Here is a 25298-nt window from a genome sequence, read left to right as displayed (position 1 = left end):
CCGTCTCGGGAGCCGTCGCTTGGCGGCCCACAGCTTCTGCCTCACAGCCTCTCAGCTGCGGCGCCGCCAGCTCCTCCCGCGCTGCTGCAGCGAACCTCGAGCGTGGCGCAGGGGTGGGTCGCTCCGCAGCCACCAGCGCTTCTAGCGCCGCGAGCTGCTGCTCCCCCTGGCTCTGAAGCACGGCTGCCAGGTCTGCCATTGCATGGGCGAGCGCCTCCAGGGCCCGCTCCATGCCTCCCTTCTCCATCCCGTCGGGCCCCGGCGAGTGCCACGGGGCCCGACCGACAGGATGGAGAGGACACGGAGTTTAGTGCAGAACCCGTTTTATTTGCTCAGATCACCCAGATCACCGCCACACACGTGCAGAAGCACCTTCTCCCACAGCATCAGCCACCAGCCGCTCCTCAGCCCCCTCGCTGCTGTCCAGCTCTGCCTTATAAGGCAGGCAGGGTGGAGGCGCGGCAGCCACTCAGGCGGATGGGACACAGGTGCGTGTGTCCCATCAACCTCTCCACCCTGCCACATACGCGTCGACGCGACGCAGACCACACGCAAACGGAGAGAGCTGTGATTGGTTCACTTGGAAGCAACGCATTTCCGGTTTCCGGTTTGAAGCAGTCGTGAACTTTCAGCGCTCTTTTCTATTGTTTGTTTTTAAGTCACTAAATGGTTTGGCACCAAAATATATCTCAGACCTCCTACACATGTCCACTTCCTCCAGGTCTTTGAGGTTTCTACTCAGTCACGTCTTGTCGTTCCCAAAACTAGGCAAAAAACCAGGGGGGACCGAGCCTTTTCAGCAATAGCCCCTAAACTCTGGAACGAGCTTCCTCCCCACATAAAAATGGAGCACACTCTAAATTTCTAACACTCTAAATTTTTAAATCTCGTCTTAAGACGTATTTTTATTCTTTGGCTTTTAATCCAGCATGAGAGTTGTGTGGTCTGTCTTGTCTTTTATGTTTCTGAATCACTGGTTGTTTCTGTCTGGTGTGTTTTTATTTCGTGCTTCTATGTGCTCTTATCTATTTTACTCTGTTTTTAGTTTTTACTATTTTATTATGTTTTGTTTTACTCATTGTGCAGCACTTTGGTAACCTTGTTGTTTTTTGCTATACAAATAAAGTGGATTGGAAAATAAAGTGGATTGGACAGTAGTAGTAGTAGTTGCTCAGCTTGGCCCCGGTCGTGTGTTTAAGCTTCACGTCTGCAGTGATTCTGCTCGTCCCCAGGGTCGTGGCCACCTCCCAGATGCAGGCCACCTACGCCAGGAAGACCTTCCCCTGCTTCGACGAGCCGGCCATGAAGGCCGTCTTCAACGTGACCATCGTCCACAGCCGGGACACGGTGGCGCTGTCCAACGGCAGGGAGACGGGTTCGTGGCTAACCTTTAGCTTCTTGCTCGGTGGTAAAACGCTGAGACACACGGCCTGACACGACTGACCTGTAAATGATTTATAACGTCAGCACTTTCCTTTCTTTTTAAAGAAAATCAGCAGTTTTCCCCGTGAATGTCATCAGAACGTAGACCTGTAGTCAAGACTAAACTGAGACCAGAGAGTTTCAAGACCAAGACCAGTTCAGCTCCAGACCAAAACAAACCCAGTTCTGTCCTGATCCTGCGTGATTGTAGAATCATCCTGGTTCTAGTTTCCATATGAGCTTGTTTTCAACTGCAGCTCAATAACACAGAGAAGTGGATGATGATGTTGAACTCACTATAAATGTTTCCATCAGCTGAGATCAGATCTGTGTGGCGACTGCACGACCGCTATTTCTACACTATTGGAGGATTGACTCCAGTGCTTTTAAGGATTGACACGACTACTAACTAGTCCCAAAGTCCTCTAGCAGAATAACCAGCTCCAACACCCCCCTCCACCTCAGAAACTACTAACTAGTCCCAAAGTCCTCTAGTACAGGGGTGTCAAACTCATTTTACTTGGCGGGCCGGATTTGACCAATTTTTTTCTCGCGGGCCGCACGCTCAAAATAACAAAAACGGTGCAAAAAATGTTTTCTCTAATTCTTTTTTTTTTTTTACTATTGTTATCTAATCCAATATCAGTTTAGTTAATTTTAAAGGAAATATGCACTTTGTTTACACTCTAATTATGTAAAATATATTTGTTCAGGATCTTTTCTTGAAATTTCTCCTTTTTTTTTCAAATTATGTAAGATACTTTTAATATCATTTTACAAAGATAAACAGAAACAAGTATGTTTTTTTTATATTTCGCTTTTTTATAGGAAATTTAATTAAAAGCAAAATCTTTCTTATTACATCAGAGAGTGTTTCTTTGTGATTTAGAGATTTTTCCAGTACAATTAAGTGTATTTATTTTTAAAAATTGGCGCGGATATTTACACCAGTGTGCCGAAAAAGTCAGCACTTCTTTTTTAACGGTTTTACTTTGTCACTATCCTCGTATTCAAAACTGAAATTCTCCCAATAAATATCTTCTATCATCTTTTTTAGCAGTGATATTTTTCCTGCGAAAATATATAATAGTAGTCAGTTAATAAAAATAAACGACCGTCTACAAAGAAATAAAATCGGAAGATGCATTCTAGAAAACTAAAAAAATGTCAAACTGCTCTATTTGTGGAATAACGATGGATTTGTAGAAGAAATATATTATCGGATATGCTGCGATTCATGGCAATTATTTATGCCTTCCTTTTTAGTAAATTAACATTTCGTTTTTTTTGCACTGGAAACTTCTCGCAGGCCGCACATTTGACACCCCTGGTTTAGCAGAATAACCAGCTCCAACACCCCCCTCCACCTCAGAAAAGAAAGGAAGAGGAAATGTTACTGCTTTAAATTGGACTGAATTTGGAGATGAAGGTACAATTATCAACTTGAAATTACATTATTTACCATTATAGTAATCAGATTACACCGTATATCAGCATCACTGAAATGGACCTGATCTTTAATCAATCACAACAACAATCTGCAAATATTATTATTCATATACAGGACTGTCTCAGAAAATTAGAATTTCTTTTTAGAATTTTCTGTAATGCAATTACAAAAACAAAAATGTCATACATTCTGGATTCATTACAAATCAACTGAAATATTGCAAGCCTTTTATTATTTTAATATTGCTGATCATGGCTTACAGCTTAAGAAAACTCAAATATCCTATCTCAAAAAATTAGAATATTCTGGGAATTTTAATCTTAAACTGTAAACCATAATCAGCAATATTCAAATAATAAAAGGCTTGAAATATTTCAGTTGATTTGTAATGAATCCAGAATGTATGACATTTTAGTTTTTTTAATTGCATTACAGAAAATAAAGAACTTTATCACAATATTCTAATTTTCTGAGACAGTCCTGTATTTGTTCAGACAAGGCCGTTATAAACACAAAACTGTAATTAAATACAGACACACATGCAGATGCACCAAAACATTAAATCAATTGCAAAATACAAATAGTTTACAAAACGGTACATGAACAAGAGGAAGAACTGGTGATCACCAGATTCTGCAACGGCATCTCAATTATATGAGACCGAGACAAGACCACAAAAAAGTGAGAACTACAAGTCTATCATAACGTCCATCTTTAACTCTGGCTCTCCTTCTGCAGACTCTTCTCTCTCCGTCATCGACGGCTCGGCGGTCAAGGTCACGACCTTTGAGCCGACAGAGAGGATGTCCACGTATCTGCTGGCGTTCATCGTCAGCGACTTCGCGTACATTCAGTCAAACCAAAGCAAACCGCTGGTAAGGTTTGGGGGTTTTGCTGACTGTGTATTTGATGCAGAAAATACAGTAAAAACAACAAAACAGCCCAAAGACATCCCAACATGTTCCCATGTGTAGCAGCTAAAATTAACGTATTTTAGCTTTGCTTAATTATAATGGTACTTTAAGTTTAAGTTATGGATAAGTTTAAATTGTAGAAATGATACTTATGTTACGTCATCACGTTGGGACTTATAGGTTTGGCTTTAATTTGTTGGTTGGTTTGATTGTTGGTGGCGGCTGGAAGACAAACTAAAGCGTTCATGTAGTAGGCTGATATATTTTTTGTTGACCGTCGCCGTTTTACTTCAGCCACGCAAATATTCATCGTTGTTATTTTATTTTTGCATTATAATAATTGATTGCTGCCTTTTGATCTTTTTGTTACCATAAACCTGGATCCTATGGTGGCCGAGACCTGCCATTGCGGAAAATGAAAGAAACGCTGCAAATAAAAAGAAACGCTTTGCAAATAAAATAAACGCTGCAAATATAAAGAAATGCCGCTGCAAATTAAAAAAAAAACTAAAAGATGGAACGGAGGAAGGGAGAAAAGATGGAAGGAAGGAAAGAAGGAAGAAAGGAGAAAAGAAGGAAGGAAGTAGGAAAGGGAGTAAGGAAGGGAGAAAATATGGAAGGGAGAAAAGATGGAAGGGAGGGAGGAAGGAATGGAGAAAAGGAAAGAAAGAAGGGAGGGAAGATGGAAGGAATGGATAAAATAAGGAAAGGAGGAAGGAAAAGCAAAGAAGGTAATAAAGGAACGAATGACGGAAGTGAAGTAGGAAGAAAAAGGAGTAAAGGAGGGTAAAAAAGGAGGATAAGAGGAAAGGAAGAAGGAAGGAGAGAGCATGGCAGGAGGAAAGAAGGATAGAAGAATTGGGTCATTTTGGTCACCTAAAAAACGACGCAAATAAAAAAGCCACAACGGAAGTGAATTACCGGGGACTATTTTTGCTGATGCACCGGTGTTTTTTACGTGAGAGGAGAAGAAGAAGACGAAGAGGACGTAAGTGAAAAGGAAGAAATAAGAAGAGCGAGGAATAAGAAGAACAACGAACGAGAAAATAAGTGAAAAGGTTAGTGTTCAACGTCGATACGTGACATTTTTAATGCGCAACGCCGGTGCATCAGCAAAAATAGTCCCCGGTAATTCACTTCCGTTGTGGCTTTTTTATTTGAGTCGTTTTTTTATTTTATTTGCAGCGTTACTTTTATTTGCAGCGTTTATTTTATTTGCAGCTGCGTTTGTTTCTGTTTGCAGCGTTACTTTTATTTTCAGCAATGGCGGGTCTCGGCCACCGTATGGATCACTTTAAGAATCAATTCAACTGACTTTTATTTTCCCCTTATTGAGTGAAGCGTCAGCAAGCGGCCTCAGCGGCCTCAGCTGCCTTTTTTTTGTTCCTACACATGTTTAGTTTCCTCTTTAAACGTTTGGCAGATCCGCATCTGGGCCCAGAAGAAGGCCATCAGCGGGCGGCAGGGCGACTACGCCCTCAGGGTCACGGGCCCCATCCTGCAGTTTTACGAGCGGTACTACAACACCAGCTACCCCCTCTCCAAGTCAGGTACGTCAGGTCGGCGCCGCCGCGTCACGGCAAACGCAGCGGGTTGAAATCCGTCTTTCATGACACCGCGCGGAAAGAAAAACACCTCGCTCTTTTCTGTGCGAGCATTTAACGCTCCTCCCGGGACGCCCCGACCTCTAACCGACCTCTAAGTCTGATTTACACCGACGCTGACAGGAGCCGCCAGAGATCACATCTGCTGCCTGAAAGAGAGCGACCCAGACGGAGCAGTTCTGATGTTTAGCGGTGACGACGGCGCGGAGCTGCAGATGTTCTGATGATCGCATCTCTACGGTGGCCCACGAGGGCCAAACGCACTGCAACGGCCTAATGCAGGGGTCGGAAACCCAAAATGTTTTGGAGCCATATTGGACCAAAAACACAACAAACAAATATGTCTGGAGCTGCAAAAAATCAAAAGTATTGTATAAGTCTTAGAATGAAGAAACACATGCTGCATGTTTCTATATTAGCTATAAATGTGGGAAGATTTTTTCATTATGCACTTTGAGAAAAAAGTCAAAATGTTGAGATTAATGTTGAAGTACAATCCTGAGAAAAAAGTCAAAATGTTGAGAAAAAAGTCGACATTTCGAGAAAAAAGTCGAAATGTTGAGAAAAAAGTCAAAATTTCGAAAAAAAAGTCGAAATGTTGCGAAAAAAGTCAAAATGTAGAGAAAAAAGTTGAAATGTCGAGATTAAAAGGGAAAGGCAAAATGAAGAAAAAGAGAGAGAAAAAGGAAAAAAAAGAAAAAAAGGAGGAAAAAAAGGAGGAAAAAAGAAGAAAAAAGAAGCAAATAAGGAAAAAAAAAAAGAAAAAAAGGAAAAAAAAAAGGTCAAACATTTTTGAAAAAGCTCCAGGAGCCACTAGGGCGGCTCTAGAGCCACGGGTTGCCGATCCCTGGCCTAATGCGTCTCAGTTAAGGAAAACGGCTTCAAGTACAGAAACGATTCAAATTCACAAACTCAAAACGAGGTACAAAAAGAGGAACGTGGTGCAAATGAAAAAACTTGCTGCAAAAAACAAAGACAAATGCAGCATCATCAAACGCTGCAAATAGAGAAACGATGCAAAGCACAAAACGATATAAAACAAGAAACCATCTTCAAAAGAAAAATGCAGTGCAGGCCGTTGCAGTGTGTTTGGCCCTCGTCGACCACCGTACATGGCGATGGCAGACGTTCCCTGGCCCAGAGTTCCCCCCACCGCCAGACCTGAAGTTCTGTCTCCTCTCTCGCCCCCACAGATCAGGTGGCACTGCCCGACTTCAACGCCGGGGCGATGGAGAACTGGGGGCTGGTCACCTACAGGGAGACGGCGCTGCTCTACGACCCCGTCCTCTCCTCCACCGGGAACAAGGAGCGGATCGCCACCGTCATCTCCCACGAGCTGGCACACATGGTGGGCAGCAATTCCCCCCACAACCGTCCGGGTTCAGTCTCAGGAAAACTGGACTCATGTTTGGGATGTGAGAGCTAAACTTGTAGTCAAGACCAAGACCAGTTCAGCTCCAGACCAAAAACAAACCCAGTTCTGTCCTGATCCTGCGTGATTGTAGAATCATCCTGGTTCTAGTTTCCATATGAGCTTGTTTTCAACTGCAGCTCAATAACACAGAGAAGTGGATGATGATGATGTTGAACTCACTAGAAATGTTTCCATCAAAAGTATTACTATTAGCACAACTCTGACAGCCTGGTTGGAATTTCTTAAAGTAGCTAAAATCTCACTTTTTCCATGTAACCGTACATCCATATGGAACAACCCAGACATCCTGAAGAATGATAAAAAGATGGTAAACTTTGTTCAATGCAGGGATCAAGGAATGCGGTATCTACAACATGTAATTATAGGAGGACAGTTTGTACCTTTCAATACACTTATTGTTCAATATGGAATTAGCAGTAATACGTATTTAGAGTACCAACAACTTAAGGCCATAATAAATAATACGTATAAAATTCACCAATTAGACTTAGGACTTCCTACCAGAATAATAGATTTATTGAACCTAAGTACTTTAAAGTTGTTATCAAAACTTTATAGGTTAGTGTCTAAATTAGATAATTCAGTCTCTCTCCCGATCTCAAAGTGGGAGGCAGATCTCTCTCTTAACACTGACCAAATTTCTTGGTCACAAATATGTTTAAATATTTTTTACTATGACTAAAAACCCAAATTTACAACTTATACAGTACAAAGTTTTTCATAGAATACATTATACTGGACAAAGGATGTTCCAGATGGGCTTTGTCACCTCTAATATCTGTTCACAGTGCACAGAGAACACCCCAGATAATTATATGCATGCTTTATGGTTTTGTACACCGGTACGGAGGTTCTGGAAGGAGATTTGTGAGGATTTATCCACATGGATCAACTACAGAATTCCAGTGTGCCCCACGATATGTATATTAGGTCACCTGGGAGACACTCAAATAGAACCTAATTGGACACACCGGGTTCTCACTGCCTTATGTATCGCAAAGAAAACCAATCTAGCGGAAAACTGTAATTAAATACAGACACACATGCAGATGCACCAAAACATTAAATCAAATGCAAAATACAAATAGTTTACAAAACTGTACATTAAATAGAGGAAGAACTGCTGATCACCAGATTCTGTCACCCTGGTGTGCAACGGCATCTCAATTATCTGAGACCGAGACAAGACCAAGACAAAGTGGTCTCGAGAAGTTTACTGAGAGGTGCCACCACATGTGTTTACTTGTGTGTGTGGGTGTGTGTGTTTCAGTGGTTTGGAAACTTGGTGACTCTGCGCTGGTGGAACGACCTGTGGCTGAACGAGGGCTTTGCCTCCTACGTGGAATACCTGGGGGCCGACTACGCCGAGCCCTCCTGGAGTATCGTAAGATCCAGTCTGAAAGCTGCAAAGCCGCGGCCCTAAACCCCCTGACCCCTCCCTGACCCCTGACCCCCCCCTGACCCCTGAAATGGTTCAAATGTTAATTTATTGTCTGAAAAATGGTTCAAATATGTTATTTTGTTATTTGAAAATTTTTAATTATGTTTTGTTGATGATAAAAAATATGTTTCTCTATTTTGCTTATTTTTGTGAGGGGGATATACATTTCTTTGTAGAAAGGCGCTTTATGAAAATAAGTAAATTTACTTGTATTAGTTTACAGCGCAGCCTTGCCCCATCCAATATGGCGGAGACGTTGACGTATCGCAGCAGCGGGCAAGAACACTCGATGCGGCGTCTAAGTATATACCGTATTGGCCCAAATATAAGACGGTGTTTTTTGCATTGAAATAAGACTGAAAAAGTGAGGGTCGTCTTACATTCGGGGTCTAGACGTTTTACCCATTCACAACGCTAGATGGCGCCAGATATCTTTAAAGCGAATGCTGAACTAAACTCCCCAGGACAAAGCCAACCCCTGTCACGAAGAAGAAAAATAAAAAATAGTATAAGAAAGAACAGAGAAGAAAATAAGAGAACAGAAGATGGAGAAACGAGAAAAGTGGGTGGAAGATCGGCAGGTGAACCGGCAGCTGAGGAGAAGTTATGATGCAAACTTCAACATGATGATTTGAATGAGGCAAAATAACAGGCTTTTTCTCTCGAATATATTGTTATAATCATTTATTTCAGATGTACTGTCATTATTTTCTGTATAAAAATGTAATTTGGTGTTCAAAAAGTCTTTCTTCAAACTTGAGTCTTGAAAAAGAGGATCGTCTTATATTCAGGGTCGTCTTATATTCGGGACAATACGGTATGTCTATGCCTGACCCCCCTGACCCCCCCCTGACCTCCCTGACCCCCCACTCTGTCCTCATCCACCTCTCCTCCTGCAGAAGGACCACATCGTCCTGTACGACATGCAGAAGGTGTTCGCCGTGGACGCCCTGGCCTCCTCCCACCCGCTCACCCGCCGGGAGGACGAGGTCAACAGCCCGGCGGAGATCAGCGAGATGTTCAACACCATCTCCTACAGCAAGGTCGGCCCTCTCTGACCCTTCACCTCATTCACCGCAGTATTAAACACCAGGCAGATAAATCTGAGGCGAATATGAGGGAAATTCTTGGCGGTGAGGCGACGCCTTTCCGTCTCAGCGGCTCCCCAGAATCCTACGGTAGGAATATCCACCGCAAACGTGTCGGCGTCAGGGGGAAATGTGGAGAAATCACTCCCGGATCTTGTTTCTCTTATCTGGGCCGCCAGCAGGAACACAATAGTTTTAATATTTGCTCTGGGACGGTGTGATGTGTTATGAGAAGTTCAGGCCGGCCAGATTCCCGTGGTTTATGTGTTTGGTGCTTTCAGGGCGCGGCGGTGCTGCGAATGCTGTCGGAGTTCCTCAGCGAGCCCGTGTTCGCCAGAGGCCTCAGCGTGAGTATCAGCTGATCCACTACCGTCTCAGGACAGTTGGGGGGGGTTTAGTTTAGTTTTGTCTGTTTATTAACTGGTGGTGAGTCAGTATAATGTTGCTCAAGTTTTTTCTTTTTATCTTTCTTTCTTTTTTGGTCCTTTCAATTCCCACAAACCCAAAGTACAAGTGTAATTTGTCAGTGTTATACAAAAAAGAATATATCATTTTTGCTTTATATATGTATATATATGTGTGTGTGTCTGTGTATGTATATATATATAATTTTAGCTAAAGACCAAGGACCAAAAGCTGTAGACTGAAGCCTAAGGTTATGACGCCTACCCTTGTCATGTCATGTCATCTTCTCCCGCTTTATCCGTTACCGGGTCGCGGGGGCAGCAGCCTCAGCAGAGATGCCCAGACTTCCTTCACCCCAGACACTTCCTCCATCTCTTCCTCCATCTTTTCCTCCATCTCTTCCTCCATCTCTTCCTCCAGCTCTTCCTCCATCTCTTCCTCCAGCTCTTCCTCCATCTCTTCCTCCATCTCTTCCTCCATCTCTTCCTCCATCTCTTCCTCCAGCCCTTCCTCCATCTCTTCCTCCATCTCTTCCTCCAGCTCTTCCTCCATCTCTTCCTCCATCTCTTCCTCCAGCTCTTCCTCCACCTCCTCCATCTCTTCCTCCAGCTCTTCCTCCATCTCTTCCTCCAGCTCTTCCTCCATCTCTTCCTCCATCTCTTCCTCCATCTCTTCCTCCAGCTCTTCCTCCAGCTCTTCCTCCATCTCTTCCTCCAGCTCTTCCTCCATCTCTTCCTCCATCTCTTCCTCCATCTCTTCCTCCAGCTCTTCCTCCAGCTCTTCCTCCAGCTCTTCCTCCAGCTCTTCCTCCAGCTCTTCCTCCATCTCTTCCTGGGGGAGTCCGAGACGTTCCCAGGCCAGCCGAGAGACATAGTCTCTCCAGCGTGTCCTGGGTCTTCCCCGGGGTCTCCTCCCGGTGGGACATGCCTGGAACACCTCCCTAGGGAGGAGGGACATGCCTGGAACACCTCCCTAGGGAGGAGGGACATGCCTGGAACACCTCCCTAGGGAGGAGGGACATGCCTGGAACACCTCCCTAGGGAGGAGGGACATGCCTGGAACACCTCCTTAGGGAGGAGGGACATGCCTGGAACACCTCCCTAGGGAGGAGGGACATGCCTGGAACACCTCCTTAGGGAGGAGGGACATGCCTGGAACACCTCCCTAGGGAGGAGGGACATGCCTGGAACACCTCCCTAGGGAGGAGGGACATGCCTGGAACACCTCCTTAGGGAGGAGGGACATGCCTGGAACACCTCCCTAGGGAGGAGGGACATGCCTGGAACACCTCCCTAGGGAGGAGGGACATGCCTGGAACACCTCCCTAGGGAGGAGGGACATGCCTGGAACACCTCCCTAGGGACGCGTCCAGGAGGATCCGGTACAGATGCCCAAGCCACCTCAGCTGACTCCTCTCAACGTGAAGGAGCAGCGGCTCGACTCCGAGCTCCTCCCGGGTGACCGAACTCCTCACCCTATCTCTAAGGGAGGAAACTCATCTCTAAGGGAGCGTCCAGCCACCCTGCGGAGGAAACTCATCTCTAAGGGAGCGTCCAGCTACCCTGCGGAGGAAACTCATCTCGGCCGCTTGTATCCGCGATCTTGTCCTTTCGGTCACTACCCAAAGTTCATGACCATAGGTGAGGGTAGGTGCGTAGATTGACCGGTAAATCGAGAGCTTCGCCTTTCGACTCAGCTCCCTCTTCACCACGACGGTCCGGTACACCGACCGCATTACTGCGGACGCTGCACCGATCTGTCTGTCAATCTCACGCTCCATTGTTCCCACCTACCCTTTTCACAAAAAAATGTTAGCTTTTATAAACTGGTGCAATGTCATTAATAAATATCATTCCATACAGTATTTGTATAAGTAATAATAATAGCAATAGTACAATAGTACATACACACCTACATATATACATACATACATACATACACACACACACACACACACACACACACACACACACACACACACACACACACACACGCATACTGTGTACACACATATATACATATATATATATATATATATATATATGTGTGTGTGTGTGTGTGTATATGTATGCATACACTAACACACACATACAAACGCATATATACATATGTCCATAGGTACATGCCTATGTGTATTATCCCTTTGTTTTATATTTATTAATCATTTTGTATTTATAGGTGCTTTTGAATTGTAATAACGTGCTACACATTTTGTAATCTAATTCTTTCTAATTCTTATTGATTAATACATATAAAACAAAGGTATAATACACATAGGCATGTACCTATATGTATATATGCATATGTGTGTGTGTGTGTGTATGTATGTGTATATATATATATATATATATATATATATATATATGTATATACATACAGTATGCGTGTGTGTGTATGTAAGTATGTACATGTGTATGTGTACGTATGTGCTTATATACATACTGTATGGAATGATATTTAGTAATGACATGTGGAATATGCTGTATGTTTGTGTACAGTTATTTTGTTTATACTCGGGCAACTTCTCATATCAGATTTATTTATGTATTTTGTTTCATTCTCTAAATCCTAAATGCACTAGTTTATAAAAGCTAACATTTTTTGTGAAAAGGGTAGGCGTCATAAGCTTAGGCTTCAGTCTACAGCGTTTGGTCCTTGGTTTTATATATATATATATATATATATATATATATATATATATATATATATATATATTTTTTTTTTTTTTTTTTTTTTTGGTGTATATATATATATATATATATATATATATATATATATATATATATATATACACCAAAAAAATTACATATTTTTTGTATTACACTGATGAGTTGCACCTGTACTTTGGGTTATTTGTGTTGTGGAAATTGAAAGGACCAATAAACTAAACTAAAACTAAACTTTATTTATTTATCTTTTTATCTTCATAAGGGTGTCTGGTTTTTGGGTTGTTGGATTTGTAAATGACAGTGCTGTGTGAGATGGAGATGTCAATGTCCCCGAGGAAACCTCCCAGAGGGATCAATAAAGTCGCCTGAATCTGAATCTGAACCTGCTCCGGCGCCGAGGCCTCACTCATGTTTCTGTTTGGTTTCAGTCGTACCTGAACACATTCGCCTTTGGAAACACGGAGTACACAGACCTGTGGAACCATCTCCAACGGGTGGGTCGGCTGTGAAGAGAGATTCCCCCGTCAGACGGATCTGATCACGGGGGAAAACCTCGCTGACTTCTGTTTTTCTTCAGGCTGCTGAAAGCACGCCGGGTTTGCAGCTACCGCACTCGGTCCACGACATCATGAACCGCTGGACGCTCCAGATGGGATTCCCCGTGGTGACGATCAACACCACGACGGGCAGAGTCACGCAGAAACACTTCCTGCTGGACCCCGAGTCCGTGGTGGAGAGGCCGTCCCAGTTCAAGTAAGAACCAGAGGTCGGATTCACCAATATGTTCTTAACAACCATCTTAAGAAATGTCTTAAGATCTAAAATTAAGAAGTTCATAAAGTTCTTAAGTGCAATTCCTCAATATTTTCTTAAGAACCATCTTCAGAACTGTCATTTCTTACGAATTTCTTATTTTTATTCTTATTTTTCCTACTTAAGAACTTCTTAAAATGTCATTGCATTGCACGCACCAACAAACAACATTTATAGGTAGTTTGGTCTTAACCGTCAGTCACTCACTAAACATGGAGAAGGAGAAAAAGAGATGCAGGAACTTTTCAAGGTTATGGTGGACGAGATTAATGTGTGAAAAAAAATACTATTGTGGGAAAATTAATAATAATTAACTACCACGCTAACTAACATGCTAACAAACAGTTAACAGGCTCTTTGTGTAATTAATTACAAAGTATATCCTCAAACTATGACCTACTAGTCTAAACTTGTCTAAAATGTGTTGAAAAAGGTGAAATTAGAGTCTTATTATTATTATTATTATTATTATTATTATTATTATTATTATTATTATTATTATTATTATTATTATCATTAGTATTATTATTATTAGTATAATAATAATAATAATAATAATAATAATAATTATTATTATTATTATTATTATTATTATTATTATTATTATTATTATTATTATTATTATTATTATTACCTTTTCACAGAAGACATTTTAAGACAGGTCAAGGTTGCTTTAAGGTTAAGAAAAAAGTCAAGAACAAATTTGAGAATTTGTATTTCAAGAATACCATTTATTCTTAAGTTTTTTCTTAAGAAGAAACTTAAGGAGAAAGTTGAGAAAATACTTAAGAACTTTTTGGAGAATATGACTTCTTCTCTTTTTTCTTCTTAAGACTGAATTTAAGAAAAAAATGACACGACAAGATTTTTTTGTGAATCCGGCCCCTGGTCGACGGAGATGAATTTAAACAGTCATAAAAACAAAGGAAAAGACCTTTTCATAAAGACACTCCCCCAGATTTCTTGAGAAGATTAACAATAATCTGAGCTGCAGAAGCAGAAACATGCAAACATGTTCTGACTTTTGAGGAACTTCTTAACTAAAAGTGATGTCGTGCACATTCGTGGACAAACTTGATCTCTTTTATCCGTCTTCACATCTCGTGTGGAGATCAGGGATATTCCCGGTTTATCTGGTTCAAGTTTCTTCCATAAGTCCCTTATGCTCTCGGCACCGCTGCGTCTGAGCTCAGGACCTGCAGTTAAACCATGAGATGCAGCACCTCTGACATATCGGATGTCTGCGTTGGGAGAAGGTTCCTGGTTTCCATCGGCCTCAAACGCTGAAGCTGCATTCCCGTTAACCCCAGATTTGACCTGGGAGGGAAAACCTGTGATGGAAACGCTTTAATTCGACAAATCTCCCAAATATGGAAACAACCTTTTTACGCTTTCATGAGGTGGTTTTTCAGCTGTGTTGATAATCCAGTTTATCATAAAAGTGGAATGGAAAACACTTTTTCTGCAGCGAGTCAATTTGAATGTTATTTTCCAGCTTATTCTGGACTCATTAATGCCATTTAGTGGTGTTATAAAGCGTATTAATCACTGTGCGTTACTGCGTTACACATAAACGAGGGCTCCGCCTTTGAATAATCATTTGATCGTTTGTAATTGTAATTTATTTATTTATTTCAAAACAGGGACAGTGCACAATAAGACATTAATCTTTTGCAAGAGAATATGCGTTGAGCCAGGTTGTAGCAACTTGCTATTTTCCACCTGTAGTCCCAGGGCAGGTTGATGGAATAGTTCATAAAACGTTGTCTGCTGCCTTCATTTTCCGTTAACTGTTTTCAGCAACAGCGGCAGCTACAATCGTTTGTCCTTCTTCTTTGGAGACGAGATATTGTTTTAAACGTCACATATTATTGAGATTAAAAACGACTCATCACATTTGTGTGTGCGTCTTATCTGATTTGTGCGTAACTTGCTCAAAGTTACGGACAAAATGATAATTATGAATTCAAAAAGCTATACACACGAATCGTGAAATACGCACGAATCACCTGATACACACACACAAAGTTGTAGATACGTGCAAATGGTTTTGACTCTTTTCTCGAAGAAAACTCCCAGATTCGTCCGTACATGGGGCTTTTAAGGACGGGTGGAAAGCTGGGGGATCTGAACTTTCACCTGAGTCGAGCATTATTTCCCTCGATACAAGAAGTAGCACAAATCAAGTAACACGCGCACACAAATGTTTTGAATGTCGATTTTCTCTCCATAACATAGTGACCCATATCCAGTATCTGCATTTACTCTGATTCCCAGCAGCAGAAACCTTGTTTAGGGTAGATGGGCCTTTAACCGCCCGCCCGCACAATATCAACATGTATAAAACAAATGAAATAAAAATAAACTGTCTGTGTTGGGGATTCGACCCCTGAGAAACTGGTGTAATATGAATATTGACCACTACAGGGTTCCGGTCAGAGAACACGCAGACATCTGATTTTCCACACGTTACTGTATTGAATATTCACATACAGATGACGGATGGTGACAGAAATGAACTGATTGAATGATGAACAGATGACAGATGAAAGAGTTTCTGCAATAAACAAAGGGAATGAATCACAAACACGAAGTATTAACATTAATAAGCATTAACTAATGCAGCAATACACACATATTCTCAGGGATGCAGCTCGCTAGCTGAATTAGCCACTTAGCTCGACTTTAGGCTATTATTTGAATGGCTAATTACAAAACAAACACTTATTAATATTAAATATACTCAAGAGGATCAGAACAATTAGAAACGGAACAGTTTTACCACATAAATCAACATTACATGACCTACATCGTCAATGACTCAATCTAACTGTCCTGTCGGCGCTACGTAACGGCTAAATTGCGCAACCGGAAGTGGTTCGCGCCGTTAGATTCCGTTTCAAAATAAGAGCGTCTTAAACAAATAAGAGCGTCTTAAACTGATCGTCTCTGTCCCTGAAGAATTCACAACAGCCGCCCCCACATTTGAGCAGCAAATGTGTAATAACCGGAATTCTTCAGGCGTCGTTAGCATCGTCTTTGAGCTCAGGGAGCTGGATCAGCCGAGCAACTGGCCTTGTGTAGACTTTACCATTCACCAAGACCTCTGCAGTCCTGATACATCCGTCCTGACTAGGGACTGTCTTACAAACTTTCCCAATGGGCCACTGAGCCCTGGGAAGCGATGGGTCAACGATCAGAACGACTGAGTCTACAGCGATGTTATCAGCGGCCTTCTGCCACTTCTGCCGTGTCTGAAGAGTGGGCAAATAGTTCCGTGTGAACTGGACCCAAAACTGGTCCACAAGCGTCTGACAATGGCGCCATCTTCGTCTTCCCATGCCTGCTGGGGCGTAGGCCACTTGGGGCAGTGATGCATCCCGCCGCCCCATGAGGAGGATGTTAGGAGTGATGGGGTCAGGGTCAGCAACATCAGCTGACACATATCCTAGTGGTTTTGAGTTGAGAATCCCTTCAACTTCCACCAAGGTTGTGTAGAGGACGTCCTCAGAGACTGACTGGCTCCCAACTACCATTTGAAGGCTGGCCTTTATGGAGCGAACCTCCCTCTCCCATACTCCACCAAAGTGCGGAGCGCTCGGCGGGTTGAACTTGAAGTCATCCATTAAGATCTTGTAAGTTGTAGGGGTTGAGACTTGTGGTATTAAGTTTTCCCTTAACTTGTAAATACTCAATAAACCCATCTCTGTGGTACTTGGGTAGTTTACTGAGTAAGCGGTCGACATGAGAGCAGCAGTTTAGCTCTATGCCCGTAGGCCCCTCGAGGGAGAGCAGCATGCTCACTAGTAGGTGGACTTGTAGGGCGAAACTCTGGAAGGTGTGGGCATCACCAGGCTTCACATCTGCAGTGTTTAGAATGGCTGCTATCTCGCTTTGGGCCAGCTGGTGTGGCTGACCATACTGCAACTGTAAAGCTTGCATAGTTGCCGAGTATGGGTGTGGATGGTGGCGGCAAGACTGACCAATCATCTGCGCTTCGGGCAGCTTAAGATGTTCGAGTAGTACGTGATATTTGTACTTCTCAGACAGTTCTGTATGAGGCTCAAGCAGGTTATCTACAGCCAGCTTCAGATTAGCGAATTCCTTTTCACTGTCAGTGGAGAAGTCCGGGATTTTGGGTGTTGGCACACCGTATGCAGAGCGGTATGGCGGAGCATGGCTGTATGGGATCGCAGTCTGACCTGATGGCAACTGCATCTGATGAGTTGTAGATGAGTTACCTCTGGATACAGGTAGAGTCTGCTGGAATGTTGGTATTGATGGTGGCACAGTAGCATAGTGAGGCGGGCCGTAGCTGGAAGGGGCGTGAGGCTTCACTTGTGGTGAGTGGTAATGCTGTGCGGCTGTATAGCTATAGGGAGCTGCTGTAGAATGATGAACCGAGGCAGCAGCAAACAACCCTCCACATCCTTGTCCTGTATCAACACAGTGGCGAGGCAGTCCTGAGACATGAGAATGCAGTGGGTCTGGCCTGGTAGGGTACTGCTGCACCAGAGTAGGTGTCATCCTGTCTGATGAAATTACAGGACACGAGGAGCCCAAACGCTCCGATGAGGCTGGAAGCACTGGGGTGAATGCAGAATTTAATTTCTGTTCTCCTGCTATAGGAGTGTAGGCTCCAACTCCGGTGTCGACCTCAGGTCTCCAAGAAATGTGTCCCGTTATGGTTTCAGCAGCCTGGGGCTCCGTGTCTTTAGCCAGCTCCTCTGGCGATGAAAGGAAGTAGCTTGGAGAGTAAAGTGACGTCTGAGGTTGAGGTATGGGAGGTGAAGATACTGATGGGAGTGTGGCGCTCCTCCTGGTGTCATTACCCTCATCTCGCTGTTCTTCCCTCAGGAAGGAATTAATGTGTTCCAACAGCTCCTGACGACGACAACGTCTGGTTTCATACTGCTGAAGTTTATGTGATAATTGTACCATTTCAGCATCCTCTTCCTTCTGATTGCTAGAGATGGACTCGATGAGTCGTTTCAGTGAAGTACAGCTCAGCAGGTCCTCGGAGCTGGTGCTGTGTGAGGCTGTGCGTCTGTCCAGATGAGTGGCTGCGCCTGCTCGGCTACTCTCTGCTGCGGCCGCTGCTCCTCTCTGCTCCTCTGTAGTGTGGGAGGAAAGGGCAGGTCGCTGTGGATTGTAGGCGAGGACGTAGTCCTCAAGATGTTTGGGAACGCGATGATGTCTCACATGACGCTGCTGATCTTCGATATGAGGCTGATGGGCAGCTCTATCTTCAGATGTCATCTTCTGTAGTTGTCAATTTATCCGGCTCGAAGGACCATTTGTTGGGGATTCGACCCCTGAGAAACTGGTGTAATATGAATATTGACCACTACAGGGTTCCGGTCAGAGAACACGCAGACATCTGATTTTCCACACGTTACTGTATTGAATATTCACATACAGATGACGGATGGTGACAGAAATGAACTGATTGAATGATGAACAGATGACAGATGAAAGAGTTTCTGCAATAAACAAAGGGAATGAATCACAAACACGAAGTATTAACATTAATAAGCATTAACTAATGCAGCAATACACACATATTCTCAGGGATGCAGCTCGCTAGCTGAATTAGCCACTTAGCTCGACTTTAGGCTATTATTTGAATGGCTAATTACAAAACAAACACTTATTAATATTAAATATACTCAAGAGGATCAGAACAATTAGAAACGGAACAGTTTTACCACATAAATCAACATTACATGACCTACATCGTCAATGACTCAATCTAACTGTCCTGTCGGCGCTACGTAACGGCTAAATTGCGCAACCGGAAGTGGTTCGCGCCGTTAGATTCCGTTTCAAAATAAGAGCGTCTTAAACAAATAAGAGCGTCTTAAACTGATCGTCTCTGTCCCTGAAGAATTCACAACAGTCTGCATGTATAGAATAAAAATGCTTCTTGAATAAAATAAAACAAATATCCCTTTCCTGCATAACAATTAAATTAAAATACACTGTACAATTAATACAATGTAGACAGTAACAGGCAGACTTTTCCACTGAGGTTGACAGTTGTGCAAATAACAAAACATTTGTGCAAATCTCAAATAAAACATTCAAGTCAATTTGTCACAAAATAAGCTATATCAAAATCATAAAAAAAAAACACCATCAGGGAGAGATTGATGGTTTCAGAGAGCAGAACTCCCTCACACAGCTGCTCGCCTGATCCAAATAAAACTATAAACTATAAAGCTGCACGCCTGAGTCACATATTATTACACACACACACACACACACACACACACACACACACACACACACACACACACACACACACACTGGCTGGGGAACCTGAGGAGCTTTAACTTCACACCGAAAGCCCGATGAGTTCACGTCCATGGTTGATGCCGCGGCGTCGTCTCTCCTCACCGCGGCTGCTGATAAGACACTAACGACACCTTTAACCTTCCAACGACGCCACATTCACGTGTGGCCCCCGGTTTCTGAACACATCACTAGTTCCCCTGAAGAAGGACGTCAATCCTGCTAATATTCCGGTTACTGAAACATTCAGAATATTCCGTTTCCATGGTAATTAATCATTCAGGATATCTGGATCAAACCAGCGACGCACGGAGAACGTGATGACACAATTCCCGTCATTTCTGCTTCTACTTCCTGTATCCAAATTCAAAACAAATGCTGCTTCAACTTTTCTCTCTCCTTCTTGTAAATCTTCTATCCCGGTACTTTCTACCGTCTACAAATGCAGAAATGTTCATATCCTTCATTACATTTATGAAGTGATTAGTCTCCTCCTGGTCTTGGTTTCTCCGTGTTTATAAGAACTTCCTGGACTCAAAAGACCAGGATTCCTTGTGAACAGAGCATGTGCAGAAAACACATTCCTGTTCCGTTTGATGGGGATATTCCGTTTGGTGTTTACATGACTGAATATTCAGTTAGAAAAGGAGGAACCCAGGGCTCATATTGGGGTTTTTAAAAGCAAATTCGGGTTATTCAAAGGGGTTATTGGTGTTTACATGGCCGTGCAAATTCGGGTTATTGCCAATATTCGGGTTTTAAAAGGGTTATTGATGCTGGAAACACAGTCTGTGTCTGGACCGTGAAGATCCTCCTGCAGGATCAGGTCTGGACCCTGAAGATCCTCCTGCAGGATCAGGTCTGGACCCTGAAGATCCTCCTGCAGGATCAGGTCTGGACCATAAAGATCCTCCTGCAGGATCAGGTCTGGACCATAAAGATCCTCCTGCAGGATCAGGTCTGGACCAGGAAGATCCTCCTGCAGGATCAGGTCTGGTCTGGACCAGGAAGATCCTCCTGCAGGATCAGGTCTGGTCTGGACCAGGAAGATCCTCCTGCAGGATCAGGTCTGGACCAGGAAGATCCTCCTGCAGGATCACAGCCAGGTCCTGGTGTGACGTTGAGACGGGAACAAGATCTCAGCAGTTAATTCATCCCATTTCTCCTGACCAAGTAAGCCTGGATGCTTGAAGAAAGCGTTTTCATGCTCTGGTCGGCACCCCAGACACCCAGCCTTTACTGTTTAAAGCAAAAAATCATTCGCTACCGGATAACATTCAGAAATTATTTATTGAGAGGGAAGGGGGTTAGAATTTAAGGGGAAACCTAAACTTCAAATCTTTATTTGTGCGTACAACAAAAAGAAGTTTTTATGTATCAGTTTGTGGAATTAAACTGTGGAATAATTTGAATTTGGAGTTAAAAGAATGTACAAACATAAAACAATTTAAGAAGAAATATAAATACGTAGTTTATTTGAGGTATAAAAGTGAAGACTGTGTTTAAAGATCAGCAGCTGTGTGTGTTCTGGTATTTATCATGCTGTCTTTTTATGTTTGTATAGATATACGTATTATATTTATATCATAGTGATAGTATATTTATATCATAGTTATATTATATTTCTGATAGAGCTTACATTTGGTATTAAACAGGTTATTTTTGTAAAAATGATATATATTTATTTATTTATTTATTTATACAAATTAGTGTATAGTATAAAACGTAAATAGAGGCATATAATGTATGTTTAGTTGTGGAAAGGGGGTGGGATTAAATAAGTTTATATTTCCTCCCATTCCTTTTTGAACATGTAACTGAAATAGGTTTTTTGATGTGTTTTTTTTTCTTTATGTGGTGGAATGTAACCTGTATTTGTTTCTCTTATCTTTTTTTCTTGTTTTTTTTATATACATAAACGAAACGAAATGAACTGTATACTCAAGCTTTAAAAAAGAAAATTGGAGTGCATGATTTACAGGCTGTGATGAAATTCAATGCAGATTTATCAGGAGAAAAAAATGCATCATGTCCCTTTAATGAACCTGATCACCTGTGACTCTGCTCAGGTGCATCATCGTCTCCATCCCTGCAACATTCAGCTTTGCTCTGTTCCCTGCTGGGGATTTATAGTCTGTGATCAAATTCACTGCCGGTTTATCAGCGGAGATGTTTCATGTCCCTCACACGCCACACTGACTCCAGCTCCGTCTTGATGAGCTTTAATCCGTCTCCACGGAGCTGTAACTGGATCCCCGGTCCTGCAGCTGCTTCACCTGCTGACGCCCCCTGTTGGCAGCACGGTGAACTGAAGTCGGTGCAGGAGCTGCAGCTGGAACTGTTGAATCACGGCCAGGGCTCTCCAGCTCCTGCACATCCTGTTGAGGTTGTTAATGACGGAAACTTAAACTGGGTCAGGTGATGAACCATTCTGTTGGTAACCTGATAGATAGATATATAGATAGATTTATTTATTGTATCACAGTGAGTGATTCATACAATCTAAAACCAAACACTCAACAACACAGGATAAGATAAAGTGACAACAGCTTTGGCTAAAAGAACAAAGAACAAGAAGGACGGCCCCAAGATAAGAAGCAAGATAAGTTAATAACATCAGTAGATAAAAACACTAAAATATTCAAACCAAGCCAAATGATAATGTTGATCGTCTGCAACTCCCCGGAGCTCCACAGTCTTCATAGCTGTTACTTTCTATCCAGGTGAACCAGTGTTTCTCACCACAATGTGACGTGTTCCGCTCGTTTTGCACCAAAGTCGCAGTCTTGGGCAGTTCCCAGACCAGTTCCCAGACCAGTTCCCAGACCAGTTCCCAGAACATTTACCAGACCAGTTCCCAGACCAGTTCCCAGAGCCGTGTTTCCTGTTCCTCTGGCCTGGTCCTACATGTGTTTCCCTGCTCAGACGCACCTGATTGGATCCCCATCAGAGTCTGATGATGAGCCTCATGTTTTCGGTGCATCTAAAACACCTAAAACATGCAGGACATGTTCCCTGAGGAACAGGTTCAAGGTTCAAGGTTACTTTATTTGTCTCACCAAACATCTGTCAGAAATGAAATTTCGTTTCCCTCTCATCCACGGTGCAATAAAAGCAAACAATAAAAACATTACATAAAAACAGACAACAATAGTGCAACAATTTGTGGCAATAAGGGGGTTGGGAACCGTCATATGAAAGTGCACAAATGGATGTTGCATCCCAAACTTCCTGCGCTCTCCGGCTGAAACATCTGCATCCATGAACAACATTGTGTCTGTGAATGAAAAAGCCACCGAGCTCCGGTCTCCAGCTTCACCTGCTCCACAGGTAGAGGAGCTTCACCTGCTCCACAGGTAAAGGAGCTCACGAGCTTCACCTGCTCCACAGGTAGAGGAGCTCAGGAGCTTCACCAGGTCTCCAGCTTCACCTGCTCCACAGGTAAAGAAGCTTCACCTGCTCCACAGGTAAAGAAGCTTCACCTGCTCCACAGGTAGAGAAGCTTCACCAGCATCTGCACCAGCATCTGCACCGTCCTGCTCACTTCAACCCGGTCGTCCTCTCCATCTGTTTTCTCAAAACCAAACCTTTCCAGTGAGTTAAAGCGAGTTTAGCTGCGTCTCTCAGCACGGCGCTCGTGTTTCCTCGGTTGTACTCGCCCTTCAACGCCGTAAAACACCTCCCGTTCATAAAGAAGAACATGAACTGACCCCAGACTCACGCTGCCTCCCTGCTGTCGTTGTTTCTGCAGATACACCTGGTTCGTCCCGGTCAAGTGGATGAAGACGGGCGTGGAGCAGCAGCAGTACTGGCTCCTGCAGAACACAGGTACGGCCACAAGTTACACCTACAGGTGTTAGATCGACCTCTAGAAGAGGAAGTACAGCGGGGCAAAAAAGTATTTAGTCAGACACCAGTTGTGCAAGTTCTCCCACTTAAAAAGATGATGATCACAGGTTTATCTCAACTATGAGAGAAAAAATTAAAATAATAATCCAGAAAATCACATTGTCTGATTTTTAAAGAATGTATTTACAAATTATAGTGTAAAATAAGTATTTGGTCAATAAGAAAAGTTCATCTCAATACTTTGTTATACAGGACTGTCTCAGAAAATTAGAATATTGTGATAAAGTCCTTTATTTTCTGTAATGCAAAAATGTCATACATTCTGGATTCATTACAAATCAACTGAAATATTGCAAGCCTTTTATTATTTTAATATTGCTGATCATGGTTTACAGTTTAAGAAAACTCAAATATCCTATCTCAAAAAATTAGAATATTCTGGGAATCTTAATCTTAAACTGTTTTTTTAATTGCATTACAGAAAATAAAGAACTTCATCACAATATTCTAATTTTCTGAGACAGTCCTGTATAACCCTTTGTTGGCAATGACAGAGGTTTTTTCTGTAAGTCTTCACGAGGTTTTCACTCACTGTTGCTGGTATTTTCCTCCATGCAGATCTCAGGCCTCTCATCTTTTTAAGTGCAATTTGCACAATTGGTGTCTGATTAAATACTTTTTTGCCCCACTGTATAGGAGATAAAAGTCTACACGGCTGACAAGGTTGCAGGTTTTTAAATGATAAAGACAGAAATAACAACAACATAAACCAGACTGGTTATATTGTTTGAATCAAAACTCCAACCAGCAGGATTCTGGATCCGCTGGGGATCGAGGTCCGACTTAAAGAGCATATTGCAGGTTAGGGTTTTTTCAAAAATTATACCTGACCTTTGTATCTCGCGATAAAAACGATAAATTCCTGTTGATGATGTTTTTGTGTAAAGTCGGATTTATGATTCTGTCTTAAATCCACGCACAACGTACGTGAAGGAAGGAAGGAAGGAAGGAAGGAAGGAAGGAAGGAAGGAAGGAAGGAAGGAAGGAAGGAAGGAAGGAAGGAAGGAAGGAAGGAAGGAAGGAAGGAAGGAAGGAAGGAAGGAAGGAAGGAAGGAAGGAAGGAAGGAAGGAAGGAAGGAAGGAAGGAAGGAAGGAAGGAAGGAAGGAAGGAAGGAAGGAAGGAAGAAATGAGCCAGAAAGAAAGAAAGAAAGAAAGAAAGAAAGAAAGAAAGAAAGAAAGAAAGAAAGAAAGAAAGAAAGAAAGAAAGAAAGAAAGAAAGAAAGAAAGAAAGAAAGAAAGAAAGAAAGAAAGAAAGAAAGAAAGAAAGAAAGAGAGAAAGAGAATGAATCTGAGTCATTCCAGTTTTGCAGTACAGGTGTAACTCATTTAATTAGTTTTTATTAAATCAATGTAATTGGTGTAGTTTAGTATTTAGTATCTTTTAGAGCAGTGTTTTGGTTCCAAAGACTGAATGTGGTGATAGATTTATAGTTACAAAGATGGAATTGAATTGGTATTTTTTTTATCGTCATTTTTATCGTTATCAGGATAAATGCCAGAAATTATCGTGATAAATTTTTTAGTCCATACCTCCCATCCCTAGTTCCCAGACAAGTCTGTTCCTTCTCCCTCTGATCAGCGTCGTCGACCCCCCACCACTCCCACCACCCCCACCCGGCCTCCGCTCTCTCTCCCCGGTGTCACATCTTCCCCACATGTTGTCGTTGGCGCCGGCTGTGTTTTGTAGTACGATCAGTGCCTTTAATAATATTTCACATCCCTCTCCGGACCTGAATGATAAAGTCTTGCATTTTCCTTGGCAGCTCTTTGTAGTTTACGGCTCTCAGCGGGAAAGCAACCTCAAACATCCCAGCAGATCCACGGTAGCAGCTTCTATCTGGTTTTAATCACAA

At 42.6% G+C, this 25298-nt stretch overlaps 1 protein-coding gene across 1 annotated transcript in view; it reads left to right on the top strand.

Annotated features, from left to right (window-relative positions):
- LOC133464897 (aminopeptidase Ey-like) overlaps positions 1–25298 on the top strand; it is a 73557-nt gene that overhangs the window by 28428 nt on the left and 19831 nt on the right. The window contains exons 3-12 of the mRNA XM_061747099.1: positions 1233–1375; positions 3611–3747; positions 5210–5336; positions 6584–6738; positions 8096–8209; positions 9166–9309; positions 9636–9701; positions 12857–12922; positions 13006–13181; positions 23287–23363. Of these exons, the coding sequence (XP_061603083.1) occupies positions 1233–1375; positions 3611–3747; positions 5210–5336; positions 6584–6738; positions 8096–8209; positions 9166–9309; positions 9636–9701; positions 12857–12922; positions 13006–13181; positions 23287–23363 (1205 nt within the window). The remainder of the gene's footprint in view (positions 1–1232; positions 1376–3610; positions 3748–5209; positions 5337–6583; positions 6739–8095; positions 8210–9165; positions 9310–9635; positions 9702–12856; positions 12923–13005; positions 13182–23286; positions 23364–25298) is intronic.

Source organism: Cololabis saira, chromosome 2 (assembly GCF_033807715.1).
Source record: "Cololabis saira isolate AMF1-May2022 chromosome 2, fColSai1.1, whole genome shotgun sequence".
Lineage (NCBI taxonomy): Eukaryota > Metazoa > Chordata > Actinopteri > Beloniformes > Belonidae > Cololabis > Cololabis saira.
The sequence above is the reverse complement of the archived record's forward strand: the minus strand, read 5'-3'. Positions and strand labels throughout refer to the sequence as shown.